The sequence below is a fragment of the Delphinus delphis genome, chromosome 4 (assembly GCF_949987515.2).
Source record: "Delphinus delphis chromosome 4, mDelDel1.2, whole genome shotgun sequence".
NCBI classification, from domain to species: Eukaryota; Metazoa; Chordata; class Mammalia; order Artiodactyla; family Delphinidae; genus Delphinus; species Delphinus delphis.
This window is the reverse complement of record NC_082686.1, coordinates 70,198,712-70,213,325: the sequence shown is the minus strand read 5'-3', so window position 1 is coordinate 70,213,325 and position 14,614 is coordinate 70,198,712. Positions and strand designations below refer to the sequence as shown.

General features: G+C 42.8%; 1 protein-coding gene across 2 annotated transcripts in view; it reads left to right on the top strand.

The window, feature by feature from the left end:
* Nucleotides 1–14,614, top strand: part of LOC132424764 (mucin-13-like) — a 176,908-nt gene that overhangs the window by 148,296 nt on the left and 13,998 nt on the right. The window contains exons 1-3 of one of the 2 annotated variants that reach the window (XM_060010812.2): nucleotides 705–772; nucleotides 1,730–1,836; nucleotides 5,270–5,325. The exons of the other annotated variant lie outside the window; for it this stretch is intronic. Coding sequence (XP_059866795.2) covers nucleotides 1,753–1,836; nucleotides 5,270–5,325 — 140 coding nt within the window. The 5' untranslated portion in view covers nucleotides 705–772; nucleotides 1,730–1,752. Of the gene's footprint in view, nucleotides 1–704; nucleotides 773–1,729; nucleotides 1,837–5,269; nucleotides 5,326–14,614 lie in introns of those variants that run through there. 2 annotated transcript variants of the gene reach the window in all.

The window sequence follows — 14,614 nt, the reverse complement described above, 5'->3', positions numbered from 1 at the left end:
TATATGCAGTAAAAACTAAATCTCCCTCCTATCCTAGACCCCTAGGACCCAGACCCCAGGTCATCCACTCAGAAAGCCAGAGAGTAGAATGACCGTTCATCACTTCCTCTTAGAATCATCACTGAGTTAGTCCACACTGTTCCCTTACTCTCCCTTGCCTTTCCTCATGGGTCTGTATACCATGTATGCTAACCAGAATACAATATCTAGTTTCTTTGGGGAGCTTTTGGCCTGGTCTTCCCTGTAAGTCAATTATTCATATCTTCAAAAAAAAATACGATGCTTTCTCTAAAATGGTTTTGGAGAGTTCTACCTAGTGTTAGAGAACCAGACATCAAGGTTCTGGAGGATCCTTGAGGTCCAAAGGATTTCTTTACTCCTTGGAGTTAGAAGACTGCTGTCTCTGTCTGAGCAGACTCTTACCCACCAACCTCTGACCTTTACTGTTGACAAGCGCTTGGCTCTAGAATTTTAGCAACAAACTTCCTAGAAACATAAGAAAATATGTATTTGTTTCAGCTGTTCTAAGGGTGTGCCCTGGAGTAACACAGCCAAGGAATAGAAAGAGCCCAGGAGATTTAAAAGTATGTTTCTTGGTGTTATTTGTTGTTATCCTATGGATTTTTAATCTCTTTCTACTGTATCTCAGGTTCCAGAAGCCCTTGCCAAGAGGATCCCTGTAAGGGTGATTCTTCATGTGTTAATCTGCATGATAGACGGTTTTGCCTGTGTTCAGAAGGGTATTACTATAACTCTAGTACATGCGAGAAAGGTGAGTTACAAAGGATGGATCATGGAGAACTGCACCTCAGACCTAAGTGGAGTAGAAAACTTAAAATAATGGCAAAAAGAGCTTCCAGAATACTAAAGTTAGAGGAAAATTTGGAGGCAACAAAGACCAGCCAAGTAGAAAAAATGCTTCCTGTCTTTATCTCGATGGAACCTAGTGGGAAAGGAAATAGACATTCAGATTTGTGAGCTAGTCCTAGAGGTACGGGAGTAGATGGGTCCCTTCACTTAAACTGTTCAAGGGAACGGTGCCACGGGGTCAAAATGAGAATGATAGATGTCGGAGTCCCTGGAAAAGTACACAGGCTGCATAAATACAAAGTGGTGCTATTACATGGGGACACTGATGCAGAATAAGGTGATTTCCTAAAACCACAGAGTCAGACGAACCAGGAACCTGGTCTCTGACCTTGGTTAGTTCTCTGTCATAGGATTTGCTTGTTCTATAACAGCAAACCCTATTTTTGGAGACTTGAGAGCCTCTCAGCTCTGGAAATAAACTTTAAGAGCAAATCGACCCTATACTGTTTTGGTTATATCAGCTGGGCGCTATGAAAGTCCAAGGCTGTTTCCTGAGTTCCATGTTTTTGTCTGTTTTATGAATGAGAAATATCCCTCCTTGCCAGAACAGACCAACTGTACAGGAAATGAATGCATTGTGTTGGCCACAGAAATTAGAGATATCCCCAAAGCCAAAAGACTGTTCCTGTTTTTAGCACTAATACTCTCATTTCTGGGGATCCACTCTAAGTAAATGACTCCATATGTAGAAAGGTTTGTGCATGAAGATGTTCTTTGCAACTGTTTTTTTCCCTCTTAAATAATTAAAAGCACTGAAAACAAAAAATGACTGCATCAATGAAGGAAAGATGTATTTCATAGAATATTAGGTAGCATTCTTTACTTTAAATATCACAGAGAGATTCTGCTTGAATTTCAGGAAAGATATTCCCTGGTACGATTATGGCCAATATACCACCTACATCTGACTTAGAAGATAGAAATTCTGTGGCCTATCAGGAATTATACTTTAACATTACTAGATTTGTAAGTATTTTCCAAACATCCTTCCTCTCTAACTATTCTTTATGCTAACACTGACTTGTAGAGTGTAGACTGGTATTCGGGTGGTACATGCTGGTACAACTGTACCGGTGGATCAAGCAGTGAAATGCATGCTTATTGGTTTGTAAACAGTAGCTGTTCCAAACTCCTGGGGGCCACTGCTTCCTGGTTGCCCAGGCTCCTCCTCTGGGCCCCTGGGTACTCACCGTCATCCTGCACCTGGAGGGGTAACATCTGGCACAGCAGAGGGCCTTGAGAAGCCACCTCCAGCCATGCCGTACTCATTCATACAGAAATATTCTTAAATATTTTTAAGTGGACAGAGAAATGGAATGCTGTTTTAAAATAAATTCCTTCCATAGAATTGAAGAGAAAAAAAATTAAAGATGATTTTTTTTTCCTTTTTACAATCAAATTTGCATACTCTTCTGGCTTTTTTAATGTCTGGAAGAGGAACTCCATCTGAATTATATGTTACTTCTTTTTGCCATTGTCAAAAATGTCGAAATGAACAACAGCTTCATTTCATTTTGATTCTTGTGAGTGTGTCGACATGAAAGAGATGGAGATCTCTATTCTGGAACCACAGATGTCAGACCTGGAAGGTCTTAGAGAGGGTGTCCAGCCAGTGTTTCTCAAAATTTAGTTTTGAAGGGAAAAATGTTAGCTTGGAAATATGTCTTAGAACTCTAGGTGGAGAAACACTTTATTTTTAATTTTTTTTGACATCTTTATTGGAGTGTAATTGCTTTACCGTGGTGTGTTAGTTTCTGCTTTATAACAAAGTGAACCAGCTATACATATACATATATCCCCATATCCACTCCCTCTTGCATCTCCCTCCCTCCCACCCTCCCTATCCCACTGCTCTAGTGCTATGCAGCTGCTTCCCACTAGCTATCTATTTTAATTTTGGTAGTATATATAAGTCCATGCCACTCTCTCAATTCGTCCCAGCTTACCCTTCCCCCTTCCCCCTTCCCATGTCCTCAAGTCCATTCTCTACGTCTGCGTCTTTATTCCTGTCCTGCCCCTAGGCTCGTCAGAACAATTTTTTCTTTTTAGATTCCATATATATGTGTTAGCAGACGGTATTTGTTTTTCTCTTTCTGACTCACTTCACTCTGTATGACAGTCTCTAGGTCCATCCACCTCACTACAGATAACTCAATTTCGTTTCTTTTCATGGCTGAGTAATATTCCATTGTATATATGTGCCACATCTTCTTTATTCATTCATCTGTCGATGGACACTTAGATTGCTTCCATGTCCTGGCTATTGTAAATAGAGCTGCAATGAACATTGTGGTACATGACTCTTTTGGAATTATGGTTTCTCAGGGTATATGGCCAGTAGTGGGATTGCTGGGTCGTATGGGTAGTTCTATTTTTAGTTTTTTAAGGAACCTGCATATTGTTCTCCATAGTGGCTGTACCAATTCACATTCCCACCAACAGTGCAAGAGGGTTCTCTTGGAGAAACACTTTAAAAAACTAACGTCTTAATGGGGGCCCAGGAAGCACAGTGGCCATGAAAATGGACCAGAAAGTACAGAATAACAGTCAAGGATCAGGAAGGCTAAGTAACTGACCGAAGGACAGCCAGCTGATGAGTGAGGACGGGGGATTTGAACCCAGACCTGCCTGACCTCAGGGCTGCTTCTTCTTCCCTGCTGGCTCTGTTGTGCAATGAGGTCTGGGCAGGCCTGTTAGCATGGTTCCTGCCCTCCTGCCCAGTCCTGCAGCCCTTCAGACTGAGAGGTGTATGTCTGCAAATCCTCAAAGGGTGACCTGATAGAAGAAAAAAAATGGAAGACCTTTTTCCTATGCCGATGCTAATTTTGCAATCTCATTTTTGGGATTAAGAAAATTAAAAGTGCAAAAAGTGGTCAGTAGGGGAGCTGGATAGAACCTTGGAGGTCATCCAGTGAACCTGTTCCTAAGTAGATTCCCAGGGCCCTGATGGTTTACAGAAATACCTGCTCTTCCTGATATGTAAAAGAATTAAAAGGAATATGGACATATTCTGGATACAAGGTTGCCCAGACTAACTAGAGCATCAAATGTATTTGAATTTGACTAGAATGAAAGAGAAATGATTTAACATCTTTTTAAATGACATTGGTTGCCATGATTTTTTTAAATGTGGGGTCCCCATGGGAGAAAAATAATAAAATTCTTGGATTATATAATAAAAAAATTTGCACCAACCCAGTTCAACATTCATGTAATAAATATGGAGATGGGGTCCAAAGAGAGGAAGACATGTCCAAGGTCATGTCTTTCACAGTTAAGTCATTCAATCATCGGTCAACTGGTGTTTGTTGAGTGTTTCCTAGGGATTGCCCTGCGCTGAGTGCTATGGAATAGGCATGGGGATGGGCAGGTGGCAGGCGGTAGGGGGGTGTCATAAGAAAGAGAAAACGAACCCCATTCTTGGCATCAAAGAACTTATGTTCTAATTGAGACCCCCATCCTACCTCCACCTCACCCCTGCCAGAGGTCCCAGCTTAATCTCTGGCCACTTGTTAACAAGTATCTAGAATTGTCTCTGCTCTTGGAACGCAACTCAGGCCTAAGAAGATCTACCTGTGCTGGAGCCCCTTCCAGCTCACAAAGCCATGTGTCATATATTCTATCTCACTTTCTACGCATGATAGCCCTATGTGGTGGGAATTACTGCTATCTCAAATTTTCCAATGAGAAAGTGAGGTTCAAAGCAGTTAAATTTTGCAAAAGCTAAGCGGAGAAGTTTGGCGCCTCAGCCTGCTGCCTTCTGAGGCACACTGCTTCTGAGCATTGGTGTGGGCTGCTCCTTCTTCCACTTCCTGGCCCCGCACTACCTACTGAAATGCTTTACAGCCCATCTCCTCTATGAAGCCCTCTCTGGTTCTCTGCGACTAGATGAGAGTTTCTTTGAACCTCCACGGTAGATTCTACTCTCTCTGTCACTTACCTCTCTCAACTTCATGGTGTAACCTCTTATTTGATCAGAAGCTGGGTCTGCCCATCTTGGTAATCTCTATGTCTCAGGCATGATGCCTTGGTAAGGTAGGCATTTAAGTCTTCCTTAGGTAAACTGATGAGTGTATAAAGCATGCATATATGTAAGTCTAACAGTAACTTTGAAAAGACAAAACAAGTCAGTCACGTTATTTTTAAGAGTATTGATTTGGCTGGGTGCTTCAGGTTTCCATCTTTTTCCTGGGTGGCTCTGAATTATATCAGAATCTTCCTATGTTACAGCAAAAATTACTGAAATACCTTTCAGTAGAGCGCATGGAAAGAACAAATAATTTGTTGTGTTGTAGTTACATAAATGAGTTTAGAAATGGATTTATGTTAAAACCTAGATGTAATATCACTTTCCCCCTCTCTTTGTAGTTGTTCTTAATTCTGTTCTTTTTCTCCACAGTTTGAAAAGGCATTTAACAGTTCTGATTACGGGCAGACTGTAATTGGTAAATTAAGGTAAGTTTGCTGTGGACTGATGGGGTACTTTGGAAGCAGGTTGTGTTTGCCTAACTTCTGTGTTCTCTTGCATACCCCATGTGGCACTGAGGCCCTAGGATGGCTAGTCACAGGTCAAGAAGAGATGATTAGTCTGAGTACCACAGAGGGCCCTGCCTCTGACGTCACATTGACCCTGGCCTGGGTGGGCAGGGTGTAACCTGGGGATAGCAAGATGCTGCCTGTGATTGGCTACTCAGCAACTTGCCCACATAGCCCAGGGCATCACCTGGTTCTCTTTGTTTGGTTTGATGCTTTGGCTACAAATCACACCTGGTCAATTCCTGGAATGTGCATTCCAGGGGGTCAGGAGGAGAATGAATGGCTCACGGCCATCTCTTCCCTCATAGGGGGGAATGAGGCAGACAGGAAGACCCCAGTCATGCACCTGGCTACTGCAGGGCCTGTCGTGAGCTCTTTCTACAGTAAGAACGAGAATGCAGTGAGCATAGCAACGTGCAGTGAGCAGGGTTGCATGCTCTTTGGGAACCCAAAGGGGCGGAGGATTCTCAAGAAGTTAGTGATTCCATCTTGGCCTCCTCTGAAGCGTATCGATACATGAGTGCTACAGGCTGAGGAAAGAATGCTCTAAGGCAGGGGTCCTCAACCCCAGAGGGCGGCACAGCAGGAGGTGAGCAACAAGCCAGCAAATCTTCATCTGCCGCTCCCCACGGCTCCCCATGGCTCCCCACGGCTCCCCATCGCTCGAATTACTGTCTGAACCATCCCCGCCCCTATTGGTGGAAAAATTGTCTTCCATGAAACCGGTCCCTGGCGCCAAAAACGCTGGGGACCACTGCTCTAAGGTGAACAGAACCATGCAGAAAAAGCAGCTTTAATGTATTTATATTTTATGGTTTTACTATTGCATCTATCTTTATAAACTTTGTCAAGTCCTTTGTGGAAAAACATACTATATATATTTAGATATGTGAATTCAGAGAAGACCTCCTAAAAGTGGTGACTTTTGATCTTGGCGGTGAGCAAGGTGCACATGTGATGGGTAGCCAGAAGGCTGGCAGGCAGCTTAATGGGAGGCACGGTGCAAGCAGCAGGCAGAGAGGCTGGGCCCCAACACACAGGCTGGAAGCTGGAGGTACAGCAGACTCCTGAAGGTCTATGCATTGTTGAAGGACATTAGGTTTGATTTAGGGGACAACAGGGAGCTCATGCATCAGGATGACTGGATAAAAACAGGAACAATGAGGTGTAAATCTGTGCTTGGATCCCTGCCTTGGCACATTATTGCTGTGTGACTGGGTAGGCATTTTAACCTCTCTGAACTTTTGTTGCCTCATCTCTATAACTGGGATAATCTGATCAACCTTCCCAGAACCCTGGGAGGAGTAAATGAGATACCTTTGGAAAGATTCCCTGTGCAAAGTGCCTGGCACATAGTCAGTTTCAACAAGTTAGTTCCCCTTCTGTTTCCCTTCCAGAATATGGGACCCTGCAAGTATGATGGAGAGCTGGTCCCACAGAGTCACTTGGGGAAACTGTGGCACTCCTTCCGTTCTTCAGGAGTTACTGGAAGGGGAGTTTTGGAGGCAACCCCTTACCTGTGAGCTCAGTGTCCTGACAGGAGCGACTCCCCCAGCAAGGGGGCCATGGCAGGCAAATAGACCTCAGTCTCACCTCAGAAGGCATTTCTTAGGCTCCATACCAGTGCTCTCTCCTCTGAATCCCCAAGCTCTTTATTTACTGTCCAAATGTTGGAATTGGAAGGATCCTCAGAATTTCTCTAACACTCAAATCTCTCTTTGGACAGAGGAGGACACTCAGGCTGAGGGAAGCTGGGACTGGTCTTGGACCACAAAAGATGGTGGCTATCCTGGGTCTAGATCTCTGGGCTCTTAACTCAGAGGCTAGTGCTCTAGTCATTTCTACTGCAGCTTTTTGTCGCTTAAGAACACGACCGCTCCATCATTTCCTTGAACTGTTCTGTAAGTGTCATGTCTTGTCTCCTGAATTGGAGAGTATGCTAGCAGGTTCTTTAAATGAATGCATTATGGATGGCATTTCTTTCCTAGCCCCGCTGCAAAATTATACCATAGATCTCTGGTCATCTTTCAACAGATAAAGAAAGCTTGTATCAAGTACCCCTTTCTCACTGCCCTATACCTTCCACTGTCACCTCCAAATCCCATCATGAACCAATCATGATAGGAAATGTTAAATTAGAACTCTGAAGCCCATTTTGCTTTTGGACTCCCTTTTGAGGTGATCATTCCTAAAAACAGAATTTGGTTCATGTTTTGGATTTTCTGGATTGTTCTGCAGAACCCACATGGCTGTGAACATTTTCTAAGTAGGCTGGCTATGTTTTCAAGCTTCTCTATTTCTTCAAAAGTCAGAAAGGAGTATAGGAAAACAATTGGACAGGAAAATATATATCCTGAGTCTTAAAAACACACAGCCACAAATCAGAGAGGGAAGAAGTTTTTGTTGTTGTTGTTGTTTTTTGTTTTTTGGAGTTTTTTGGTCACAGACGTCCCTTTTAATAGTGAAAGACTGAAAATAACCTCAGTATCATAATAGGAGGTTGATTAAGTACATTATGATACATGCATGGGATGGAATATTATGCAGCCATTTCAAATGATGTACACATTTTAAATGATGACAGGAAAATATTCACAACATACTGAAAAATGAAAATGTACGCTAAAAAGAAGCATGCATAAAGGATTTTACCTTGCAAAAATAAAATATATGCATGAAAAAAGACTGGTAATATTTAGAATCAGAAAAACAATTATTTAAAAATAAGAGTAATATATGCTTACTGTAAAAAATTTGGAAAAAACAGAAAATATGAATAGAAGACAAAAAAATCACCGACGGTCTCTCAACTCAGGGATATTTATGCATTTTGGTATATTTCCAAATATACCAAATATACTCTTTTTTTTTTTAAATAAATTTTTATTTATTTATTTTTGGCTGCATTGGGTCTTCGTTGCTGCACATGGGCTTTCTCTAGTTGCAGCGAGCAGGGCCTACTCTTTGTTGCGGTGCGTGAGCTTCTCACTGCAGTGGCTTCTCTTGTTGCAGAGCATGGGCTCTAGTCGTGTGGGCTTCGGTAGTTGTGGCTCACGGGCTCTAGAGCGCAGGCTCAGTAGTTGTGGCACACGGGCTTAGCTGCTCCACGGCATGTGGGATCTTCCCGGACCAGGGCTCGAACCCGTGTCCCCTGCATTGGCAGGCAGATTCTTAACCACTGTGCTACCAGGGAAGTCCCTTTCCTTCTATCTCCATTTCTATGAAACTGCTTCATCTGGGAGGGCCCAAGGGATCACTCCAGGATCACTGAAGCTGGTCCCCAACAGTGTAGCCATGGAGAAAAGGAAGAGCATGGCAGCAAACACAGGGAGGGCAGGAGACAGCTGGACAGCCAGGTAGCGGCATTTGAAGGCGAAGAAGAGTGTACACATCCCCAGGATGAGGAAGAGGGTCAAATAGAAGATGCCCTTTTGCCGGGCCATCATCACGCGGCCATCACAACAGAAGGTGTTCCTGCCTAGGAGTTTCTCCCATTTCCGTGTCACCTTCTTTCTCACCACCATCACAGACATGATTGGAATTCCTGGTCCGAAATGGGTTTTGTGATTACAAGAGGGAAGAAACAAAAGCTGAGCCCAGCTTTGAAATCACGTTGCTTGCTATTACTGCCGCTGGGTCAAACGTCATCAGAAGTCCAGTTTCTAGCCCTGGAAAACAATCTTCTCCTGATAAACCGGCCCAGCGAGAGAAGAGAGACCAGGAAGGGGAGTCGGGCCTGAACCCCGGAAACCGAACTCAGCGGGGAACCGAGGCCAGGAAGTGCACTGTCCCAGGGGACCGCGTTGGCCGCCCGAGGTGGCAGTGCCTTCTCCCCAGCCCGGAGGCTGCCTCCTCCTGACAAGGGGGCCCAGTGGTCGGGGACCTAAACCAGCTGTGGTAACCACCCACCGCTGGGCGAATGGCAGGAAGAAGTTTTTTAAAGTCCTTTTTTTTCTCTCTCAGTGGTTGTATCACTTGATTCTTTTTTGGATAATGAAAGAATTAGAACTTGGTACAGCTGATCTCAGGGCCCCAAGTTGCAGCGCTGATTAGAGAGATTCTTATGATGTCTTGCTCGTAGCAAGCACTTAGTATCTGGTGATGTGATTTGGTATTATATTCTGATGCTTCTCACCGCCCCATCCCTCCTTGGGATCAGTTCTCCTCTGGGTCAGGTGTGCCCAGGTCCAATCACACACACACACACACACACACACACACACACACACTTTGAAGCTGACTTCTGGCTTCCTGGGCCCTTTCTTGGAATGATCCAGACTCTGTTTGGTTGATTACTGTTCTCTCTGTGCACAGGGAGGAACACACACCCCTCTGTCTCTCTCAAAGCACAAATCTGACATTTTTACAGCTCATCAAGAGACCTACTCTTGACTTTCTGCAGAAAGTGACAGCTTACTGTTTCAGATATCACTTATTCTACTTTTGGTTCACTCCAGGCTCCTTAATCCTAAAAATGATTGTCCACAATTTTTCTAGTATCTTCCAACAAGACCTTGCTATAGCCCTAGATTTCCTCCGAATGCATGCCGAATAGAGATCTCTAGGCCTATAAATGGCCATCTTATGGCAACCCCATGCCTCCCTATGTGAACCTCAACGGTGGATATAAAACAATGGGTGGGGGGCTTCCCTGGTGGCGCAGTGGTTGAGAGTCCGCCTGCCGATGCAGGGGACACAGGTTCGTGCCCCAGTCTGGGAGGATCCCACGTGCGGCGGAGCAGCTGGGCCCCTGAGCCATGGCCACTGGGCCTGCGTGTCCGGAGCCAGTGCTCCACAATGGGAGAGGCCACAACAGTGAGAGGCCCGTGTACCGCAAAAAAACCCAAAAAACAAAACAATGGGTAGGGACTAGTGCTGAGAGATCTGAGAGTCTGGGAGGTCTGAAGACCATTTTTTTTTTCTTTTTGGAATTTTATTTATTTTTTATACAGCAGGTTCTTATTAGTTATCTATTTTATACATAGTAGTGTATATATATCAATCAAAATCTCCCAATTCATCCCACCACCACCACCCCCTCCAGTTTCCCCCCTTGGTGTCCATACGTTTGTTCTCTACATCTGTATCTCTATTTCTGCCCTGCAAACTGGTTCATCTGTACCATTTTCTCTAGGTTCCACATATGTGCGTTAATATAGGATACTTGTTTTTCTCTTTCTGACTTACTTCACTCTGTATGACAGTCTCTAGATCCATCCACTTCTCTACAAATGACCCACTTTCATTCCTTTTTATGACTGAGTAATATTCCATTGTACATATGTACCACAACTTCTTTATCCATTTGTCTGTCGATGGGCATTTAGGTTGCTTCCATGACCTGACTATTGTAAATAGTGCTGCAATGAACATTGAGGTGCATGTGTCTTTTTGAATTATGGTTTTCTCAGGGTATATGCCCAGTAGTGGGATTGCTGGGTCATATGGTAATTTTATTTTTAGTTTTTTAAGAAACCTCTATACTGTTCTCCATAGTGGCTATATCAATTACATTCCCACCAACAGTGCAAGAGGGTTCCCTTTTCTCCACACCCTCTCCAGCATTTGTTGTTTGTAGCTTTTCTGATGATGCCCATTCTAACTTGTGTGAGGGGATACCTCATTGTAGTTTTGATTTGCATTTCTCTAATAATTAGTGATGTTGAGCATCTTTTCATGTGCTTCTTGGCCATCTGTATGTCTTCTTTGGAGAAATGTCTATTTAGGTCTTCTGCCCATTTTTTGATTGGGTTGTTTGTGTTTTTAATATTACGCCGCATGAGCTCTTTATATATTTTGGAGATTAATCCTTTGTCTGTTGATTCATTTGCTAATATTTTCTCCTATTCTGAGGATTGTCTTTTCATCTTGTTTGTAGTTTCCTTTGCTTGCAAAAACTTTTAAGTTTCATTAGGTCCCATTTGTTTATTTTTTTGTTTGTTTGTTTTTTGTTTTTGCGGTACACGGGCCTCTCACTGTTGCGGCCTCTCCCGTTGCGGAGCACAAGTTCCGGACGCGCAGGCTCAGTAGCCATGGCTCACGGGCACAGCCGCTCCGCGGCATGTGGGACCTTCCTGGACCGGGGCATGAACCCGTGTCCCCTGCATCGGTAGGCGGACTCTCAACCACTGCGCCACCAGGGAAGCCCCTGTTTATTTTTTATTTTATTTCCATTACCTTAGGAGATAGATCAAACAAAGTCTTGCCGTGATGTATGTCAAAGAGTGTTCTTCCTATGTTTTCCTCTAAGAGTTTTATAGTGTCTGGGCTTACATTTAGGTCTCGAATCCATTTTGAGTTTATTTTTGTGTATGGTGTCATGGAGTGTTCTAATTTCATTCTTTTACATGTAGCTCTCCAGTTTTCCCAGCACCACTTATTGAAGAGACTGTCTTTTCTCCATTGTATATTCTTGCCTCCTTTGTCATAGATTAATTGACCATAGGTGCGTGGGTTTATCTCTGGGCTTTCTATCTTGTTCCATTGATCTATGTTTCTGTTTTTGTGCCAGTACCATGTTGTCTTGATTACTGTAGCTTTGTAGTATAGTCTGAAGTCAGGAAGTCTGATTCCTCCAGCTCTGTTTTTTTCCTTCAAGACTGCTTTGGCTGTTTGGGGTATTTTGTGTCTCCCTACAAAATTTAAGATTTTTTGTCCTAGTTCTGTAAAAAATGCCATTGGTAATTTGATAGGGATTGCATTGAACTTGTAGATTGCTTTGGGTAGTATAGTCATTTTCACAATATTGATTCTTCCAATCCAAGAACTTGGTATATCTCTCCTTCTGTTGGTATCATCTTTAATTTCTTTCATCAGTGTTACAGTTTTCTGTCTACAGGTCTTTTGTCTCTCTAGGTAGGTTTATTCCTAGGCATTTTATTATTTTTGTTGCAATGGTAAATGGGAGTGTTTCCTTAATTTCTGTTTCAGATTTTTCATCATTAGTGTATAGGAATGCAAGAGATTTCTGTGCATTAATTTTGTATCCTGCGACTTTACCAAATTCATTGATTAGCTCTAGTAGTTTTCTGGTGGCATCTTTAGGATTCTCTATGTATAGTATCATGTCATCTGCAAACAGTGAGAGTTTTACTTCTTCTTTTCCAATTTGTATTCCTTTTATTTCTTTTTCTTCTCTGATTGCTGTGGCTAGGACTTCCAAAGCTATGCTGAATAATAACGGTGAGAGTGGACATCATTGTCTTTTTCCTGATCTTAGAGGAAATGTTTTCAGTTTTTCACCATTGAGAATGATGTTTGCTGTGGGTTTGTCGTATATGGCCTTTATTATGTTGAGGTAGGTTCCCTCTATGCCCACTTTCTGGAGAGTGTTTATCATAAATGGGTGTTGAATTTTGTGAAAAGCTTTTTCTGCATCTATTGAGATGATCATATGGTTTTTATTCTTCAATTTGTTAATATGGTGTATCACATGGATTGATTTGCATATATTGAAGAATCTTGCATCCCTGGGATAAATCCCACTTGATCATGGTGTATGATCCTTTTAATGTGCTGTTGGATTCTGTTTGCTAGTATTTTGTTGAGGATTTTTGCATCTATATTCATCAGTGATATTGGTCTGTCATTTTCTTTTTTTGTAGGATCTTTGTCTGGTTTTGGTATCAGGGTGATGGTGGCCTCATAGAATGAGTTTGGGAGTGGTCCTTCCTCTGCAATTTTTTGGAAGAGTTTGAGAAGGATGGGTGTTAGCTCTTCTCTAAATGTTTGAGAGAATTCACCTGTGAAGCCATCTGGTCCTGGACTTTTGTTTGTTGGAAGATTTTTTTTTTTTTTTTTTGCAGTACGCGGGCCTCTCATGGCTGTGGCCCCTCCCATTGTGGAGCACAGGCTCCGGACGCGCAGGCTCAGTGGCCATGGCTCATGGGCCCAGCCGCTCCGCAGCATGTGGGATCCTCACGGACCGCGGCACAAACACGTGTCCCCTGCATCGGCAGGCGGACTCTCAACCACTGCGCCACCAGGGAAGCCCTGTTGGAAGATTTATTTTTTTATTTTTTTATTTTTATTTATTTTTTAAAGGGCTTCAAATGCTTGGCTTTTTATTTATTTACTTATTTATTTTTGACTGTGTTGGCTCTTCATTTCTGTGCGAGGACTTTCTCTAGTTGTGGCAAGTGGGCCCACTCTTCATCGCGGTGCTGTTGGAAGATTTTTAATCACAGTTTCAATTTCATTACTTGTGATTGGTCTGTTCATATTTTCTGTTTCTGCCTGGTTCAGTCCTGGGAGGTTATACTTCTCTAAGAATTTGTCCATTTCTTCCAGGTTGTCCATTTTACTGGCATAGAGTTGCTTGTAGTAGTCTCTTAGGATGCTTTGTATTTCTGCGGTGTCTGTTCTAACTTCTCCTTTTTCCTTTCTAATTTTACTGATTTGAGTCCTTTCCCTCTTTTTCTTTTTCTTTTTTTTTTTTTTCTTTTTTGCCGTACATGGGACTCTCACTGTTGTGGCCTCTCCCATTGTGGAGCACAGGCTCCGGACGCGCAGGTCAGCGGCCATGGCTCATGGGCCTAGCTGCTCCGTGGCATGTGGGATCTTCCCGGACCGGGGCACGAACCCATGTCCCCTGCATCGGCAGGCGGACTCTCAACCACTGTGCCACCAGGGAAGCTCCCTCTTTTTCTTGATGAGTCTGGCTAAAGGTTTATCAATTTTGTTTATCTTCTCAAAGAACCAGCTTTTAGTTTTATTGATCTTTGCTATTGTTTTCTTTGTTCCTATTTCATTTATTTCTGCTCTAATCTTTATGATTTCTTTCCTTCTACTAACTTTGGGTGTTGTTTGTTCTTCTTTCTCTAGTTCCTTTAGGTGTAAGGTGTAAGGTTACACCTTTGGTTGTTTATTTGAGATGTTTCTTGAGGTAGGCTTGTATTGCTATAAACTTCCCTCTTAGAACTGCTTTTGCTGCATCCCATAGGTTTTGGATTGTCGTGTTTTCATTGTAGTTTGTCTTTAGGTATTTTTAAATTTCCTCTTTGATTTCTTCAGTGATCTCTCGGTTATTTAGTAACATATTGTTTAGCCTCCATGTGTTTGTGTTTTTTACATTTTTTTCCCCCTGTAATTGATTTCTAATCTCATAGCATTGTGGTCAGAAAAGATGCTTCATATGATTTCAGTTTTCTTAAGTTTACCAAAGCTTGATTTGTGACCCAAGATGTGATCAGTCCTGGAGAATGTTACG